The sequence below is a fragment of the Cyphomyrmex costatus genome, unplaced genomic scaffold (genome assembly GCF_001594065.2).
Source record: "Cyphomyrmex costatus isolate MS0001 unplaced genomic scaffold, Ccosl1.0 scaffold120, whole genome shotgun sequence".
Classification (NCBI taxonomy): Eukaryota; Metazoa; Arthropoda; class Insecta; order Hymenoptera; family Formicidae; genus Cyphomyrmex; species Cyphomyrmex costatus.
In genome coordinates, this window is record NW_017275174.1 from 769,024 (window position 1) to 787,959 (window position 18,936).

Below are 18,936 nucleotides of genomic sequence, written 5' to 3' on the forward strand. Positions count from 1 at the left end.
AAAATTCGCAAGTTCGGGACTAAATCATGTATCCGAAAGAATATGTTGTAATTTATTAAATGTGCGATATTCTGTATATAATTATATATATACATACATGCGCGCATATAAATATATAAAATGTATATTTTTCATAGAAAAAAAACATTGTAGAAAGCTTTAATGTTATGATGATATGCTCGCGCAACTGCCGCATTTAAATAACATAATCTCACGACAGGCGTGAAAATGTACAGTGTAGTTTTTTTCTCTATTAATTTCTTTTCTCTACGTTTTTCGGAAAAAATATAAATATTTTGTTTTTTAAACATTATTATATATTCTTTATAAAAAGTGCTATTGGAGCACTGAAATTAAAATTTATTTATTGTAACAGATAACTCATGGAATTGCATGTATTTAACTTATGACGTTTATTCGGTCATAAATCAAAAGTGCAAATCCATCTAAACCGATACTGGATGGTAATGTGTAAAATTTGTGTGAATTATTAATAATCTGTATTTATTGATGATTCTAAGGAATTATGATCTGTAATTGTCAATTATTGTTACAATAATAATATGTAAAAATTTTACACATTACCATCCAGTGTTACATTAGCTAGTATTTTTTATTTATGATTTATTTCTTTGAAGCCTTATTATTGATATATAGGAATTGTTTATTCGGTCTAATCGACTTCGCACGCATTTTTTTTGATAATATTCACAGCGCGTTTTATGAGAAACATATACATACACTCTCTCTCCTAAAAGCTTTTATATATTTTATACAATTCTTTTGTATAATTATTATTCTATTATATATGTAGACTGACATAGGTACATTCAAAAAAATACTTTATAAAAAATATCTTTAAAAAATTGATTTTGACTTAATGTATGTATGTATGCATCGTCTAAAATAAGTAATAAAAAAAAAGACATGACTAATGCTAAAAGAAAGTGCCAGATACTATAAGAATAAAAAAGTTCAATAATGCATGAGTTTATTATACATACGGATGTAAAAATCTAAGAAATAATTTTATTCACGAAAAAGTACAAGGCTGCTCTTCAAAATAGCAAGAAAATAAATTGCGAGTGTGAGAAGAATCTATTCCTCGCGGCAAAGCTATAAATATATTTTTCACATTAATGCAAATTAAAAAATTTTTAGTTTTTATACATAACCGCGAGGAAGAGAAAAGAGAGAGAATGTATCCTTCATCATTTATGTAAAAGAATATGTATAAAGTTAAATTAAATATAAATATAACTAATAAAAATGCAGTGAAATTGCCTTGTTGATATTTCCACACGAACATCGCGATAATGTCTAATATAATATAAATTTGCTAGTAGAAGCACTATGAATAGTATAAATCCTGCTGGATAAAGCGAGATGACTAAGAGTGTCCGGAATAAATGCCATACCGTAGAATGTCTTGCGTTTGAATCTTTACAAAGATATCAACGGCACACAGAATAAAAAAACATACCTGCAATGTATTACTCTTTTTAAAAATGCCTTTGTTAAATTTATATTGTCCCGTATAATATATTTGTACAGTTAGGGAAAAAACCCAGATAGCCAAGCGGGACTTCGCATATTGAGCAAACTATTATGTATTATAATTTAATCTTGACCTCATTTTAAGAATATCTTCTCAAGATCAACCAAGGTCATCTCTTTTCCCTTTGAAACTACAACTTTGTTATTTTGACACGTTTTCTCTAAAATTCTACGATTTCTAAATATTTGATTGCCAGATATAAAATGGGACACCCTGTATACACATATAATTTATATCATGTAATTAATATAGTTATATATACGTATACACACACAAATATATAAAATGTATATTTATTTTCAACGAAAAACATTATAGAAGACTTTAACATTGTAAACTACGTACTGCGCAACTGCCGCAAATATTATTACGACAAATGTATACATTTTATGTAGAACGTTAATTCTTTTATCTCTACATCAATTTCTTTTTTTATGTTTTAAGGAAGATGTATATATATATTCTTTTCATTCTTGAAACATTATCACATTCTTCATAAAAAGTGCCATCAAAGCACTGGAATTAAAATTTGGTTTTGTTTATAACAGACAACTTATAGAATCATATGCACTTATACGTTCATTTGATCTACATCACACGCATTCTTTGAGACAATATCCACATTTCTATTATGAGAAACGCACACACACTCTCCTTTTGTATATTTTATACAATTCTATTGTATTAAATTTACTGTTCTATTATTTAAACTATAAATTTACAACCGAAAGAATACGTTATATAAAATTATAAAAATTCATGTAATTCTCAAATCTACATAGCGGAGATCTTCAAAAAACTGGTATTTGACTCCGATGTACATCTGTTAAATCATCATCTAAAGTAAGTAATACCATAAAAGAAAAGAACATAGCTAATGCCGAAAGAAAGTGCCAGATGTCATGAGAATCAAAAAAGTTCAATAATGCACAAGGTTTATTATATAAGCGGGATTGAGCTGGTGTAAGTGCCCAAGAAATAGTTTTATTCACGAAGAAGTACAGTGCTGCTCCCCAAAACAGCATGGATAAGAAGATATAAATAGCAGGTGTAGGTAGAATTTTTTCCCTGTGGCAAAGCTAGAAATAAGATTTTTCATATTAATGCAAATTAAAGAATTCTTACACAGCTACAAAAAAGAGAAAATTGTACATACCTTCATCATTATGTAAAAGAATGTGTATAAAATTAAATTGGACATCAATATAGCTAATAAAAATGTAGCGAAGTTGCCTCGCTGATACATATTACCAAATACCGCAAGTCCAACGTTACATAAATTCGCCAGTACGAGCATTATAAATCTTGCGGGATAAAGTGGCCGGAGTAGGTGCCATATGCCGCAGCGCGCCTCATGTTTGAATCTCTGCAAGATATAATTGGAGAATGTGTGTCACGATGATACGGTAAAATCAAAGAGATACCATACCTGTATCATTCTTTTAAAAACGCCTCTGTCAAATTTGCATCGACCCATATAATATATTTGTACAGTCAAAAAGAAGCATATTAATAAATGCAGGATGGAAAATATTATCAAAAAGGATTTAGAACCATTTAGAACTCCAATCAATCCTGCGAATATTATAACAGCTAACATTCCAAATGTTACCGGTGCTCTAGCGTTTATATCGGGATGACGATTTTGATAAATCTTGATCATACAGAGTACCGCGATTACGTACATAAAGCTGGTGTCTAAAAATTAAATAATAATATATAACATAGAAGACAATACGTTTTGTTTGTAATAACTTACCGAATTGAAAATTGCTACGGCTAGGGCATACGTGGTAACTCGCCGACAATATACCTTCCATTATTAATGCAGTGCCCATTGCATAAAATAAGCCATAATGTTGTGGTATGCCGTAGCATTTAATTTTCTCTTTGTCAGGTTCGTTGTGCTCTCGAGAATAAGTTAAAAAGATAAATAGTAAACCCAGCATAACGTATCCAAAATTTGAAAATAGGTGATTGAAGTCGGACAACAAACCCAGGGGATGAGCACATAGAAAATTGTAATAGCACATGTCTTGATTTCCAGTTGTGTGAAGTACGCGCTGATACGTCACCGCCAATTGTACAACTGGCAGTGTATAGAATATTGCGACAGTTGCCAAGTAATATAAATATAAACGAGATTTATGTCGTAATATCCTTGGTTCCTTGCGAGCGAGATCACAGACCGAGAGAATGACCTTTGTTCGTATTACATCTTTATCAGAGAGAGCATCTTCCATTAGATCTATATCGTCCTCATCTAGAGATGAATCTTCCTCTGTAGAATTCCATTGTTTCGGACTATTCTGACAAAATATTTAATATTACAAACATTAAAATTATTATAAACATACTTTGCAAAAGGCATAAAACATGAACGACTATGCACAGGATAAGGCATATTTTTATTTTATTTTATTAATGAACTACAAATTTCCTTTAAAATTTTAAAACTTTTGTCCAAAACATTTTTTATATTTTTTCTTTCTTAATTTTTAAGATATTTACTTATTACATTTTATGTGTCTCATTCTGTACATGAAATATTAATCCAGTATTATTAGTTACCTCTTCTACCACTGATGGACTCGGTACGTGTTCGTTAAAATCTTGGTTTTGGTCATTTATCGGGTCTTGTGTCGCAAGTTTTTTACTCTCTCTAATATTGAACACTATTACAGCCGTTATATAAACAATACAAAATCCTAATATAATTGCTGCTGCTGACATCGATGCAACAACATAATCCCGTTTGCTAATAGTTGGATTTAAAATTAATGTAACATTTTTAGTACGAAGAGGATTACTATTAGACAACCCATTGCAGTCAGTGTCCTCCCCTTTGACAACAAGTATAACGAAAAATCCTAATGGATAAGCTTCTCTCTGAAACAAATATTGTAAGTTTCATGTTGTAATACTGTTGCATTAGAATAGCATATATTATAACAACTTTATTGGAATTATATATGCAGATTGGAACGCAGTAATCTAACGATTTTCGATTAATTTTAAATTAAATAACAATATGAAATGTAACTTAAATATTACTTTCTTATTATATGTATAATACAAAATAATGGAATATGCCAATCAGTTGCAAGAGCTCCTCACCAAGCACTCAATGAGCAGCCATAGTACTGAATACATCCAAAGCAGCTTAATAAGTGCTCAGTGATTCTTTAACATAATTAGTTGCTGCTTTTAGTTCTTCACTGAATCACTGTAAAAACCAATCATAATAAAGAATGATTAAGCGTTCACTGAGCTGTTTGCTGTCAGCTAAATGCAGTTATTATCCAACTTACACAAATATATTATTAAGTTATTTTGTATATTGTTATATTATATATACTTAGTTTGTGTATTATTTTATTTAAAAAATCGTTAGATTTTCATAGTCCAACCTATATAAAATCTATCAATCACATTATCTGGAAAATTATTATAGTGCAACTTACCGGTACTGTAATACCTCCTCTTCTACTTACAGTCTGCCAGTGTCCAGAAAACTCAATGTTTCGTTCTAAATCAAATACAGGACACTGGAAAGGAAAGATACAGATTTGTAAGTATTGATTCTATTAAGAACTGTAACATAATGCCTTACCGATGTATTCTGTACAGAAACAGTCATACAGATGTCATTATCTGATTCAACACGAACAATGACTGAGGAATTCTCCTGCTTTGAGAAGATGTAGCCATAATATATAGGTTCGGATGGAGAAATTTGTACTTCAACTTTATTTCCAGAACTACAAAAGATTAAATGTAAAAATTTATATATGCAAGTGTATTTTTGATATTTTTTTAAATAATTTTGTACCTGTATGGCAATACATACCTCAAATAAAAATCTGTGACTTCCACCACACTAATAGAAAAAGTGATATTTTCATGACTGGCTGTGGAGATACCGACAATAACATATTCGTCATCATTTTGTGCGTATCGATAATACTTTGTGGAGCACAAAGTACGACTAGTTTTATTATATATCACAGTATCTAAATCCGCACTGTTGACAAGCAAAGGTATTTGCCAAGACAGAATACCCGTTGTTTGACGTACTACTATTATCAATGGCAAACTATGAGTCGCATTGCTTTCTATTGTAATCCTTGCAGTTTCTAGAGTTACCTACAAATATATCATTAATTTGTTAATATCTGTAAGTAATAGAACTTTTTTGAAGCTTTACCTTATTTTTTTTTCAGTAACTAAAAATATGTAATAATTATCAGTCAGATGTTAAGAAACAGAAATCGTGTAGCACTATAAGTAAAAACAGAATAGGAGATATATACTCAATAAATTAGTTTCATCAGAACTTACATTGCTCGCAGGATACAAAAAAACATATTCAACTGTAGCATTTATGGTTTTATTATAAGTATGTTCATAATTAGCTTCTATAACAATTGGAGAAAATGATGGAGATGATAAAGAAATCATAGCTCTCACATCAAGAAATAACAATACAGTAATCAATCTTAAAGTGTTTTGTATCTCCATTGCTAGAAAAGAGACCAAATAATTTGAACAAATTTTGCTCGAAAAGAAATCAAACATATTTAAGTTACAAATAAATTTAATAAACGTTTGTAGTACCTTCGTAATAATAATTTATATAAATTTATAAACAAGACAATTATACAATTTAACTACAACTAAAAAAATCAATAAAATTGGGTTTATTTGACGAGTTTTTGCATGAAACGAAGGAATTTGATAGAAATAAGTATCACTCTGTTCCAAGAATCAAAATATTAAATATTAAAGTCGACGACTTTTGTGGTTAAGAAATCTGTCAAAGCTACAAGGATAATTGCGAATTTGCGATGCGACTATTGTACACCCAATACATGCACTTTAGGTCTGTTCTTTACTCCTCCTGCATTGTCTGAACTGGTGCACACCTTTGACTAGTCAAAGGAAATGACCAATCATAGTTAAATGAAAGAGGAGTAATCGATTATGATTGCTTAATTTCTTATAAATTTCGCGGCATAAATTAATAGATTACGGTCAGTATAAATGTCAATTTATCTGCCATAAAAGAGAATCGATTCTCTCTAAAAAAAAAAAAGGGGGAGAGAATCGATTATATCCTCGGCTAAAATTCAAAATATCGACTCTCAAAAATCGGAAAGAATGGACGCATTCTGCGGATTCAACAGTTGAATAGGTGCATCCAGAAGCACGACCGCTCACTAAGCGCTCAATGAGCTTTTTTATCTGATTGGCATATTCTATTAGATCTAAATATATAAACCAAACAGGTACAAGAGCTCACTGAGCGCTCAATGAGCGGTCGTGCTTCTGGATGCACCTAATGAGTGCTTGATATTGGTATATTCTTCTTGATCTAAGGATCTGATTGGATGATCCAAAAGGAAACACCAATAGCAGCAAGCGCTCACTAAACTGTTGAGTTCACCGAATGCGCCTAATTTCGCATCACTGAACGCGAGGTAAATAATGGCGGAACTGTGTATTGTTATTACGTGTAGACGATAATGGTTATTTGTATCTTGGCACGTAAACGTACGAGGTATCGATTCTATTTGAAAGGATGCATCAGTTAAGACGCGTTTTCGCCACGTCGCAAACGTGAGGCTACGCCCGCGGTGCGAGAACGCGCAAGAATTCCCCCTCGAAGAGAGAGAGAGAGAGAGAGAGATAGAGAGACTTGCGGTTGTGTCGTAATTCGGAGTGAACAGCGACATACCCACCGCGACGTTTCCCAACGTTTCCTGACGTTTACGATACACCCGTTTCGCTTCCCAAGTTCCCACCCGTAAAACGGGCAGAATGAGCTGCGGATTCGTCCGGCGACATGAACGGTTTAGGAGATATTTTTGATAACGCTCCCGTTTCCCCCTGTGATGTAAGGAGATCTTGACGTACGTGGTGCTCGCCTACCGTACGTGCGTGTTAACTTGTGCCTGACGGAGTACTCGAGAGATTTTGTTATTCATCATGGTACACGGCAATATACCGAGCGTATATAAATATAACTTTTGGGCGGAGAGGCCCGGGGACGCGCACGAGCCCTCAGTGGTTGAACTCACGTGCCTGATGCCAAACGGTGTTGTCATACCGTTTGAGATCAATCGCAATATTACCTTAGATCAGATCAAGGAGGTGAGTATTTTGTCTATACAATGTATCTAATGGTGAATTCAGTCACTGGCATTATACTTTATGATTATACATTAAAGTCTGCTTTCATGTAAAATATCTAAATGCGATGGTGAATAATAACAAACAATTGAATAATGCACGTATATATTCTGTTAAAGAACGTGACAATATCTCCAAACAGCAAGTTGTCCACAGATTGCTGTCAATTTATTTGCTTAAGTTGTCTCCAATACTTAAAAAAACCAACTTCTGATTTTGTTTATTGAATTGCTGATTATTATTTTATTAATTGTTTAAAATGTTTATGTGCTTTTATATTTAACTATGTTAATATTATGTATAGCAACTTTCAGTATACTAATCATGTGTAATGCAGTGACTGAATTTGCTATAAAGTCTGTTGTTTATCGCTGTAGTGGACTGTACTAACTTTCTTGCTTTTGCCAAATGTTAAATATATATACATATAAAATTTTAAGTACAATGAGTAGGTACATTACTTCAGTTATAAAGAACAGACCTCCAAGGAGAACAGCATTCTCTTTCTTGTTCTTTAATCCTTTAACTGTACCAGTGGAATATATATTTGCAAGGCGATTGATATATTAGATACACGACTTGAACATAAAAAATATGAAAGATATGATTACATTTGCATCTTAGGATATATTCTAGTTAATTGCTCACAATGCTCATTTATTTTTATTTAATCATAAGGACATAATAACATCAATAAATGTTGATACCAGATGTTTATTTATTATTCAAGTAACATGAGGATACATGCAATCTTGTATTTAAATAACATAAATACCTGGATTCTTTTATTGTATTGAGTGAGTGCAAAAGTTGTATCAAGTTACAAAAAAATTTGTATGTAAATTCAGAATATATACTTTATTCAAATTTACAATTATATTATTTGATGAAGTAAAATTTTAGCTTTAAGAATCTGTTTTTTTTTTATACAATGATTTAACGGAGTTATGAGCAATCAAAGTGAAAATGTTCTTTTACTGACTTTCAAAGTCATCATCTTGTATGTCAAGGTCAAGGTGTTTGGAGATTGTTCCTCTTCCATTTTTATGTTAAAAATAAAAATAACAGGACGTCACATGACCATGATTTTTTTTAAACAAATGTTATCATAAGGTCATAATTCTAAACATTTGAAAAGTTTTAACCATCAGATAAACACCATAGATACTAAATGCTATAATACAGATGGTACTGTAACTTTCAAGCCTTACAACTCAAAAAATAGTCAATGGAAGAATATTTTGCTTCAGTGTTTTGAAAAGTTCTTGATATGTATAAGCTACAAGAATGTGCATTGAGAATTTCTATTTAAAAAAATCTATTTGATCTTGATCTAACTTTGGTGACGCCAATGTCGAAATGAGAAAGAGATTAGTAAAAAGATCTTTTTAAATCCTACAATTTTTGTTTAAAACATTTTTCTGTAAAACTTATATTTTTAAAAATATGCTAGTACTTTTGTCCCATTCTGTATGCATGTGTATATGCAGATTGAATCTTTATGACCAACATTGAAATGAATTATGACAACTGAGAAAAGGGTAAGAGACCATATGTATGAGAAAGTGAAATATTCATCTCCCATGATAAAATGTTGATGCAGCTATTAAGATTCATCTGTATATAGTGAAATAACAATCATATACATAAACATTATGTTTCTGATGAAAATTGTCTCATATTCTTGTCTAATATTTAATAAATAATAAGGATGAAATGACTGCAATAGCTACAAGTATGTTGCGTGGAACACATCTTCAGCTATATAATATAAAAATAAAACGTATATTTATCTAATAACTACAAATATACTTCAGCACACATATTGTAATAAAAACACTAAAAAATAATTTTATATTGATTTAAATTTGTAATTATTTATATATATAATAAGGTGAGCACAAAAGTCAATGCATATGAAATATTCCAATATTGTACAGTTAAAGGATTGCTATGTAATCGTTGCAAAAATATAAATTGACGGATACTTAACAGGATCTGTGGGATGAGGCTAGTAAATATCCTCTTCATGGAACATTGAAAGACGCGCCGTCATATGTATTTTCGTGTATTAATTCGAACGCAGAGATAGAAGAATTGCGGGATGAAACGAGACGTCTCTGTGATATAAAACCTTTTTGTTCGGTATTAAAAGTTATAGAACGGGAAGGTATAAAAAGTGATAGGAATTTAGATTCGCAAATTGGTGTCCTAATCGGTAAGGGATTGCACGAGTTCACTGCCCTGAAGAATTCTGAGGTCAACGACTTCAGATGGAAGATGCGGCTCCTGGGAGACGATGTAGCGTTAAGTAGACAGAAAAGATGCTGGACGGAAAAAGTGCATTATCAGTTTCCTTCTAGGATAGCGCCGACGTCTACCGTACCTAAAAATATTGAGAGCCGTTTAAAGGACGGCAATATCGTCTTATTTACTAAATTCGAAAAGTCAGAGGTAAGGCAAAATTATCGCTATCGAAGGAAAAAATATCATTCAAATAAATTCTCAAATAAAAATTAATATTGTTTTGTAGGTTACATTTACCTTTCAAATAGTACATACTACTACACCTCCTGAACTGATCGAGGCAATCCTGAACAAAAGGGCAAATATTCTTAAAACTCGCGGCGAACAACCAAACGATTTTACGTTAAAGGTTTGCGGACAGGAAGAGTATTTAATCGGCGATAATATTCCGCTTATACAATTTGGTTATATTCAAGATTGTCTAGCGAAAGACGTCATGCCTACGCTGGTTATGCTCAGCAGACAGAGTGTACCTGTGGACCAAGATAGCGCCTTCGACAATCTGGACGTGGATACGTTGCAACGTACGAAACCATCGTCCTCTACATTAACGTTACGTAAAAAGGGCAAGCATATCTCAGCGTGGAAAATCGAAGAACCTTTTGTTTTCACCGTGAATGGAATTTCTCGCCTTAACTGTGATGCCGCGCATCGTACTGTAGAGGTGTGCCTCAATTTCTTTGATATATTTCTTTAAAATAAGATTATTTGAAATTTGTGTAATTTTTGTTTCTTTTGTGTGTATAGATTGGACTGCAAGCTGGCCTTTTTCACGGTGGAAAATCCCTCTGCGAAAGTCAGAAAACCAAAGAAATTATTGTAAGTGCCGACGGTAGCTGCGAATGGGAAGAAACTCTTAAATTCGACATTAAAGTCAGGGATATACCGAGAATGGCACGGCTGTGCTTTGTATTATATGAAATCAGTAAAACTGCGAAGGGTTTAAAGAGCAGGAGACTGATTAGGGATTCGAAGCAGGAATTTTTCATAAATCCTTTATGTTGGGCGAATACGACGATATACGACTTTAAGTCACAATTAAAAACGGGTGCTATGACATTATATACATGGACATACGCGGAGGATATACAAAATGATGATTTGCTTCATCCCCTTGGAACAGTAGTTTCCAATCCACATATAGATAGAGGAGCTGCTCTCATGTTAACATTTCCAAAGTAATTATTTGTTTTCTTATTTACAAAGTGAGAATACGTTACATTATATCTGTCACTTATTATTTTGTAGTTATGGAAAGGATCAATGTGTCTTATATCCTACTCCGGAAAAAATGGTGGAATATGCCCAAACATTGCGAGAACAATCTAATGAGCGCTTAGTTAAAGATGAATTAAATCAGGAGTCCGATGTTGGTAGTCAACAGTTAGAACAATTGAGATTACTAGCCGACAGGGATCCGCTACACGAATTACATGAACAAGAGAAAAAGACAATGTGGACGTTGAGGCATCATTGTCTTCGTGAAATCCCAACGCTTTTGGCTAAACTGTTACAATGCGTTGAATGGAACGATCATAGGTAAGAAATTAATTCATTAATCGCTTATGAAGTTGTTAAAAAGATAAAAAACAGATTAAAACTCGTGAATCTTTGTAGAGAAGTTGCGGAAGCCACAGCGCTTATACAACAATGGCCAAAACTGCCAGTAGAGAAAGCGTTGGAGTTGTTAGACTATGCTTACGCTGATCAAAACGTTAGAAATTTCGCTGTTCGCTGTTTGAGAGACGTAACAGACGACGATCTCAGTCTCTACCTGTTGCAACTGGCTCAAGTCTTAAAACATGAGAATTATTTGGCATGTCCTTTGACAGAGTTTCTTTTAAAACGGGCACTTAATAATCAGAGGATAGGACACTTTTTATTTTGGCATCTCAGGTTAGACAAAATCTTGCATTTTATTTGCTTATTTATTATGATTTACAGTCTCTTTTGATATTATTACATATATTAATTTATTGTTCCAAAAACAGATTACAATCATCTCATATTATTTTTATTGAAAATTTAATCGTTTAATCAATCAGGCATTTATAAACCGAGGCAACATGTAAAGTGACAATCGAGATTAAATAATGAGTCGACCACTTTACACACTGAAGTCTCATGATTATCTTTATTCCTTGCACTTTTAATTAATTCACTATTCATTTCTTGAAAATTAGGTCAGAAATGCAGGTTGGCGCAGTATCCGTTCGTTTCGGTCTCATATTGGAAGCATATTGCAGAGGAAGCCAACAGCACATGTTATCGTTATTTAAACAGATGAAGTGCTTGGAGAAACTGAAGAGTGTTTCGCAGCAAGTGAAGCTGAAGAAGGATCGTAAGGCGGCTCTTCAGGGTTTTCAGGACATCATCCTGGAACCGCACTGCCAGGAAGCGATATCCGATGTCCTTAATCCCCTTGATCCAAGTTTCAGATGGAATCGCATCAAGTAAGCTTACCATTTTCACTTGTCAAATATATTATTTTTCACATTACCTTTATCATCTTGTTTTCCTTTTATCAGAATCGAAAAATGCCGAGTAATGGACAGCAAAATGCGTCCACTCTGGTTAGTTTTCGAGAATAGTGATCCTTTTGGCGATGATATTTACTTAATTCTCAAACACGGAGATGACTTGAGACAAGACATGTTGACACTCCAGATGCTACGCATTATGGACAAGCTCTGGAAGAAGGAGGGCTTGGATTTACGTATGAATCCATATGGTTGCATATCTACGGAGAATAGAGTCGGGATGATAGAGGTAGTCCTAAATGCGGAGACAATCGCGAATATTCAGAAGGAAAAGGGCACATTTTCTGCTACGGCGGCCTTCAGGTGAGTAATGAAAATACAAAATATCGATATAATTCAACAAATATATATCTGTAAGACTTCACGGTTTTTTGCATTTACAGGAGAGGTTCCTTATTAGCTTGGCTAAAGGATCACAATCATACGGAAGCGGCGTTGAACAAAGCGATCGAGGAATTTACTTTGAGTTGTGCGGGTTATTGCGTAGCGACGTACGTTTTAGGAATAGCTGACAGACATTCTGACAATATAATGGTTAAGAAGACTGGACAACTGTTTCATGTCGATTTTGGTCACATTTTGGGTCACTTTAAGGAGAAATTTGGATTCAGACGTGAACGAGTACCCTTCGTTCTGACCAATGATTTCGTACATGTCATAAATAAAGGTCAAACGAAGAAAGGGCACGCTGCCGAGTTTCAAAGATTTCAGAATCATTGCGAGCAAGCCTTTTTAGTTCTGCGCCAACACGGAGGACTTATATTGTCTCTGTTTGCCATGATGATATCTACCGGTTTGCCTGAACTCTCGTCGGAGAAAGATCTGAATTATCTTAGAGATACCTTGGTATGATAGCCATTTAATTATACATTATATATACAATTAAGTGTAATGATACATTCAAATAATGCATTTAAATACGTTTACAGGTCCTAGAAATGTCTGAAGGCGAGGCACAAAAGCATTTTAGAAGCAAATTCGATGAGGCCCTTTGCAATTCGTGGAAAACGTCGTTGAATTGGGCGTCGCATAATATGTCCAAGAATAACAAGACTACGTGAATAGCAACAATTATCAATAATGTGAAAGATTCTACGCACTTAAAATTACTGTCACATGACGTCATCGAACGTTACATCGCATTATAAAATGTAATGTTAAGACATTGTGACACATTTGACAAGCACATCGCGTTTACTGCTTGTCCGAGGCTGGAGGAGTGCAAAAAAATAATAATGCTGTCGTTTTCGACAGACGTCGTTAGGATTGGAAATCGACGACCGTAACCAGTATTTGAGACTGTATAAAGCGATCATTGCTGCTAATATTAGCGGACTCGTACTATCGAATGATAATTTAGTAAAATGATTTCTCGAGACTCAGATACATTCGTACGGTTTTTTAGAGCTCTACTTTGTGCAGCACAAGCAGTGTCTATGTTCAAGTACTTTTCTTAAGGGGTTAGTGCACCTTGGAGGCCTCAAAATCATACCTTACTTTAGGAGGTAGTAATTAAAAAATATATGATACAAAAAATTTTTTTATATATAAATATATACTTTGTTGCTTATACTTTGATGTACAAATGTCAATATTTTTCATAATTATAAAAACAAAATGGATCATGTAATGAAGGCATCCGCGATGGACAGCAGAATAGGTTCAAAATATGCTGTAGCCAAAAAAATTATTTGTAATCTGCATCAAATTTGCTAGAGAAATACCTAGCAGAATTAAAAAATATTGAAAAATGCGAAAATGGTGAATTCATGAAGAAAGAGGTTCAATTTTCACGTAAAAATTCAACATAAAATATGGATTACAAAAAAAGTATATAAGTTATCGCAAAAACCAAAAATATTTTTTTTAGATAATTCAATTGACAAATAACTCAGTAAAATTTCAAAGCATTTGGATGAAAGTAATAGTTTTGGTTCATCGTTTTTAAAAACACCATTTTGAGAAAAACGAGATTGAAGTTTCGAGTCAAGTTATTTTGTTTATAAAATAATATGACATAATCAACTGTATCTTTGTTAATATTCAGAATTTCGCATTCAAATAAAAAATTTTACATTCTTAAGACCACAAACTCGATTTAAGCAATAAAAGATTTTTCGATTTTTTGAAAGTTTTGAGTGTACTAACCCCTTAATTATAGACGATATTAATTAAACAAGAACCTTCCTAAGTTCTCTATTATTAAAACTTAATTTAAGACATTTAGAATTCCATCGATCGATTTTAAATCTTAAATTGTTAAAATCGATCTTACAATATTGTTTTCATTATTAGACAATTAAACTTTGTTAAGTTGGATATCATTCTAAAATCAACATTTATAATGAAAGCTTGTGATAATACACATGAGAATGTTAATTGTAACAATAAACCGTTAAATATCTCATTATTGTCTCGTTAACATAAAAAACCGACCTTAGTTTACACGAAATAGAGATATTTGCTGTACTCGATTTATCACAAGTATAACACGAAAAGGCATACGTACAACGTTTATTAAAACAGGGTTGTTAGTGATTAAGAAAAATCAGGGAAAGTCAGGAAAAACAAGAAATCAAAGAATTCATTAACCTGAGATAAAAATAAATTACCGTTATACCAATTCTAAATGATTGAGTAGAATTTTGTAAATGTTTTAAAGAAGCATTGTAAATTTTTTTTAGGATTTTTTATTTTGCAGTGAGCATTTATAGAAAACCATTAACGCATATTGTTAAAAAAAAAATTTGCAAAATATATACATTTAGTTTTTTAACATGGCCAGAGACACTACCGCGTCTCCTGATTAATGGCATTTTTATAAATTATTTCTAATTAAAATTGATTAAAGTGATAATTTTAAAGTAAACATTTTTCTTCTATTTCGCTAACAACTCTGTAAAAAAGGCGAAGGGCTCGATGATCATTTGCATAACAGATGATGACGGTTTATTCCGTACCATTAGCGATGACAGTGTGATAACTAAAAGCAATATCTATTTTGCGAAATTACCCAAAACAATACCGACAAATATGTTACGACCAAACCGATCAATTTAGGATCTCAATCGAAGTAATCCAATGTTGCAATTCGATATCTATTACAAAAAATTTCAGCAGTTATACGTGCGAAAAATCAAATTTTATAGTGCAAATAAATATATAGTCTGTTTTCTGTTCCTGCACTAGACTGAATTAGAACTCTCTTTCTCGTTTTCGACAAATATCAAACATATACCTATCTCACAAAACCTTTGGAAAATGTTAAAAGTTGAAATTGGGTACACAGTTAAGTTTGTATTGTAAAACTTGATTCGTCGCACGTACAATCGCGCCTTAGACTCGCACTGGTTATTGTATCGTACAATCGCGCCTTAGACTTGCATCGATAATTGTATTGTAAATACCATATGTTAATGAGTCAAACAAGTAGATTTGAAATAACTCAAATAACCAAGTATTTCCTTCAAACACGATTGTACGAAGACTCGCGGATAATTGCCGATTTGCGTAAGTGCGCTCTGCGGAAAATATTTTTCTTGACTCTTACGTCCACGTTCAAAAGTTTACATCTCGTTTAAATAATGATACATTTCGTGCTGACGAATCATAAAATTCTTAATTATTGTCATACGTGATATCGTGTCTAAAGTACGTGAAAATAATCGAAAAAAATCACTACGAGAGATATATATTTTGATAAATATACTGCAATATATTATTATTATTATCCACATTAGCTATATGTAATTACATCAATAGGACCATTCATACTTCAGCGCTGTCCTACGTAATAGACCGCTATGCTTTCTAAAACGGCTCTAAAACGCACGACTGTACGCTCTCCACAATGTAAGGTAAGATAATGATCTCTAATATACTAGGAAAAAAAATAAATAATATTGCAGATTGCGTCAATGTTGCATATTCATATCTCACCACCCTCTTATTACTAGCATATTATATTTAAAATTTAAATTGTCAGAGAGATGTACGAGAAAAAAAAACTTTATGCACATAACATGATAGGTAAAATAATATACATATATATATACATTTTGAAACCTCTTGATTTTATTTATTAGTGCTACTTTCAGCTACTTTTGATTTCTTTATAGATGGATTTACGCGGATTTAGCCCGTCAGAGTGTAAATAGAGCTGTAAATATGTAATACATGATAACGTATTGGATATGGAGAGGGGCATACATTCGTTTCTCCAACCAATCTCCACACGCGTATATCGTGTACGTTCTTTCATATTGTACGCAGGTGTACGTCTGTACGCATCCGTGATATCGTAAACTCGGAAAAAAGAAGCTGGCTTAATTCTCGAAAGTATTTTTTATTATATCTCGAACAATAATCATTCGTATAAATAGGCTATTTTTTTCCACCCTCATAACAGCAATACTTCTCGTATCGGAACATGTAATTTCATACAAAACGTGCATAGATCTTCTGTATTAATCAGTGTCTGTTGTAAATAAAATCAATTCTTAAGTCTGAATTTCCTTGATTACAATCGATCTTTGGAGAATTACTGCGTTATGCGAATTACTGCGAAATACGGAAGAGCGTTCTATTTATTATCCGATTAGAGATTCGTATTTTAATCAGTGTGCTTCCGGTGCATCGGAAGAAAGTCGTATAAAAATGACAGCTACCGAAGAAACAGAGCCATTGATATCCACAACGTTAGCATCTTCTGTTAGTAAGACTCAAAGAGTCACTTATCATACAATTTCTCTCGTAAGTACAAGCAAAATACCTATATGATATAATTCTCGCTTTCTCTCAATACAGTATATCGAGAGATAGTAAGTCAATATAGCGATTGTGATTAAAAATAATTTTTAGTTGGAGCGTTTTTGCATATATCTAAAAAATTTATTTTACGCGTACATACATTTTATTCTCATATCCGTGACAGCTCTTTTAAATTCAGCGTAGACGATATTCATGTCTATGGCTTCATCAGCTTCGATTATCTGATGAATGTAATTAGATATTTTGTTTTCTTTTAACAAAAGTTGAAGTAGATTCACTTAACAATCAAAACTGACAGACCTTTAATAAAATCATTTTTATGTTAGAAATTAAGAATGAAAAAACGCATAATGATGATAAATTTCTCGATATTCTTATATAAAGGAAGTGTTTAAAAAATGGGTAAAAAGACATACGTAAAAAAATACTTAATAGCTTTGTGTGAAACTCTGATAAAAAATTTCTTTAAAATTCTGTTTTCAAAACTTTTATAAATTTTGTAACTTTTTGGAAAATTTTTAGATTTCATTATATGAAGTAATTGAAATTACTTCAGAAATACTGAGAAAATATCTGTATTTTTTTCTAACAAAAATTTTTCGAAGGTTTTTTATATAATTTTTCAGAATTTTTGTATAATTTTGTAATATTTTAGAAAATTTCTCAAATTTTTTGTACAAATTGGAACACTTTAGAAATGCTAAGTTAATAACTTTTTTTAAAATTGATTATTTACGTGAGTTCTAAAATTTCTCATTCTATAATTTTTAAAGAAAAAGCCGAAAAAGTTTAAGATATTTTTTTTAGAAATTTTTATGCTATTAAAAACTTTCATGCTATTAAAAACACAAGTGCTCATATGTTTTTATAAATTTAAAAAATATGTTAAAGACATTAATTTAAATATTTCAACTTAGAATTTTTGGTCGTCCTCAGTATTTAATCTTATCATTCCAAATCTAACAATTATCTGACAATTATTGATTATTTAAATATAAAATTATTAGGTTGATCGGAAATTAGCGTCGTATTTTTAGCATAAAATATGTATACAATAACCTTGTTAAAAATGAATAAAAATTTAAATTTAAAAAACAATTTAACGCTCTACTTTCAAAAGACTACTATATTTTTTGGGGTATGTTAAGTTAGCACCCCAACTATAGTACTCAGGAGTTCTGATTAGAGTTCCCACTTCCTTTTGACGAGACGAAGAGCTCCCTATAGTTAATAACAAGAGTTCCGCTCAATAAACATTTTTTTTACATTTTTTATAAATGGAGTGCTAACTTTTTATCGAATTTCGAGGTGGAATAGTTCTGAGCGGCTAAATAGCTTCAATTTGCGATTGCCTAGAGTTCTTGATATGTAAAAAAATTTTCGAATAATAAAAAAAAAATTAAAAATTTTAGAAAAATTAATTTTTAGATACAATAGTTCTGATAATAATTCCTGCTTCTTTTTGACGATACGAAGAGTTCTCTGTGATTTTTAATGACATATGCGCTTAATAATCATTTTTTAATAATTTTTAAAAAATGGGGTGCTAACTTTTTAACGAAATTCAAG

The 18,936-nt window shown here is 32.0% G+C and overlaps 3 protein-coding genes across 3 annotated transcripts in view; 2 read left to right on the plus strand and 1 right to left on the minus strand.

The window, feature by feature from the left end:
* Positions 1-2,349: 2,349 nt before the first annotated feature.
* Positions 2,350-6,079, minus strand: LOC108778613 (SID1 transmembrane family member 1). Its single transcript, XM_018545838.1, has 9 exons — positions 5,900-6,079; positions 5,409-5,704; positions 5,172-5,319; positions 5,023-5,106; positions 4,130-4,447; positions 3,318-3,867; positions 2,988-3,256; positions 2,715-2,924; positions 2,350-2,637 (listed from the first exon to the last, which is right to left on the minus strand). Exons 1-9 carry the CDS (start codon positions 6,077-6,079, stop codon positions 2,350-2,352), a joined length of 2,343 nt encoding a protein of 780 aa, XP_018401340.1.
* A 1,467-nt stretch (positions 6,080-7,546) lies between these two features.
* Pi3K92E (phosphatidylinositol 3-kinase 92E) lies at positions 7,547-14,122 on the plus strand. Its single transcript, XM_018546625.1, has 10 exons — positions 7,547-7,711; positions 9,746-10,204; positions 10,284-10,721; positions 10,805-11,235; positions 11,306-11,596; positions 11,675-11,953; positions 12,241-12,510; positions 12,586-12,900; positions 12,981-13,443; positions 13,527-14,122. Exons 1-10 carry the CDS (start codon positions 7,547-7,549, stop codon positions 13,656-13,658), a joined length of 3,243 nt encoding a protein of 1,080 aa, XP_018402127.1. The 3' UTR covers positions 13,659-14,122.
* Positions 14,123-17,253: 3,131 nt separating this feature from the next.
* The window catches only part of LOC108779253 (eye pigment precursor family transporter white), a 7,806-nt gene continuing 6,123 nt past the window's right edge, over positions 17,254-18,936 (plus strand). Inside the window, exon 1 of the mRNA XM_018546640.1 lies at positions 17,254-17,349. Coding sequence (XP_018402142.1) covers positions 17,254-17,349 — 96 coding nt within the window. The remainder of the gene's footprint in view (positions 17,350-18,936) is intronic.

Excerpts from the sequence above, each read along its gene's own strand:
- Pi3K92E (XM_018546625.1), top strand. The coding sequence starts at position 7,547 with ATGGTACACGGCAATATACCGAGCGTATATAAATATAACTTTTGGGCG. Across the intron at positions 7,712-9,745 it reads CCTTAGATCAGATCAAGGAG|GATCTGTGGGATGAGGCTAG; the intron begins GTGAGTATTTTG and ends GATACTTAACAG. Across the intron at positions 11,954-12,240 it reads TTTTTATTTTGGCATCTCAG|GTCAGAAATGCAGGTTGGCG; the intron begins GTTAGACAAAAT and ends CTTGAAAATTAG.
- LOC108778613 (XM_018545838.1), bottom strand. The coding sequence starts at position 6,079 with ATGGAGATACAAAACACTTTAAGATTGATTACTGTATTGTTATTTCTT. Across the intron at positions 5,107-5,171 it reads TTTCTGTACAGAATACATCG|TGTCCTGTATTTGATTTAGA; the intron begins GTAAGGCATTAT and ends TTTCCTTTCCAG. Across the intron at positions 4,448-5,022 it reads GAGGAGGTATTACAGTACCG|AGAGAAGCTTATCCATTAGG; the intron begins GTAAGTTGCACT and ends TATTTGTTTCAG.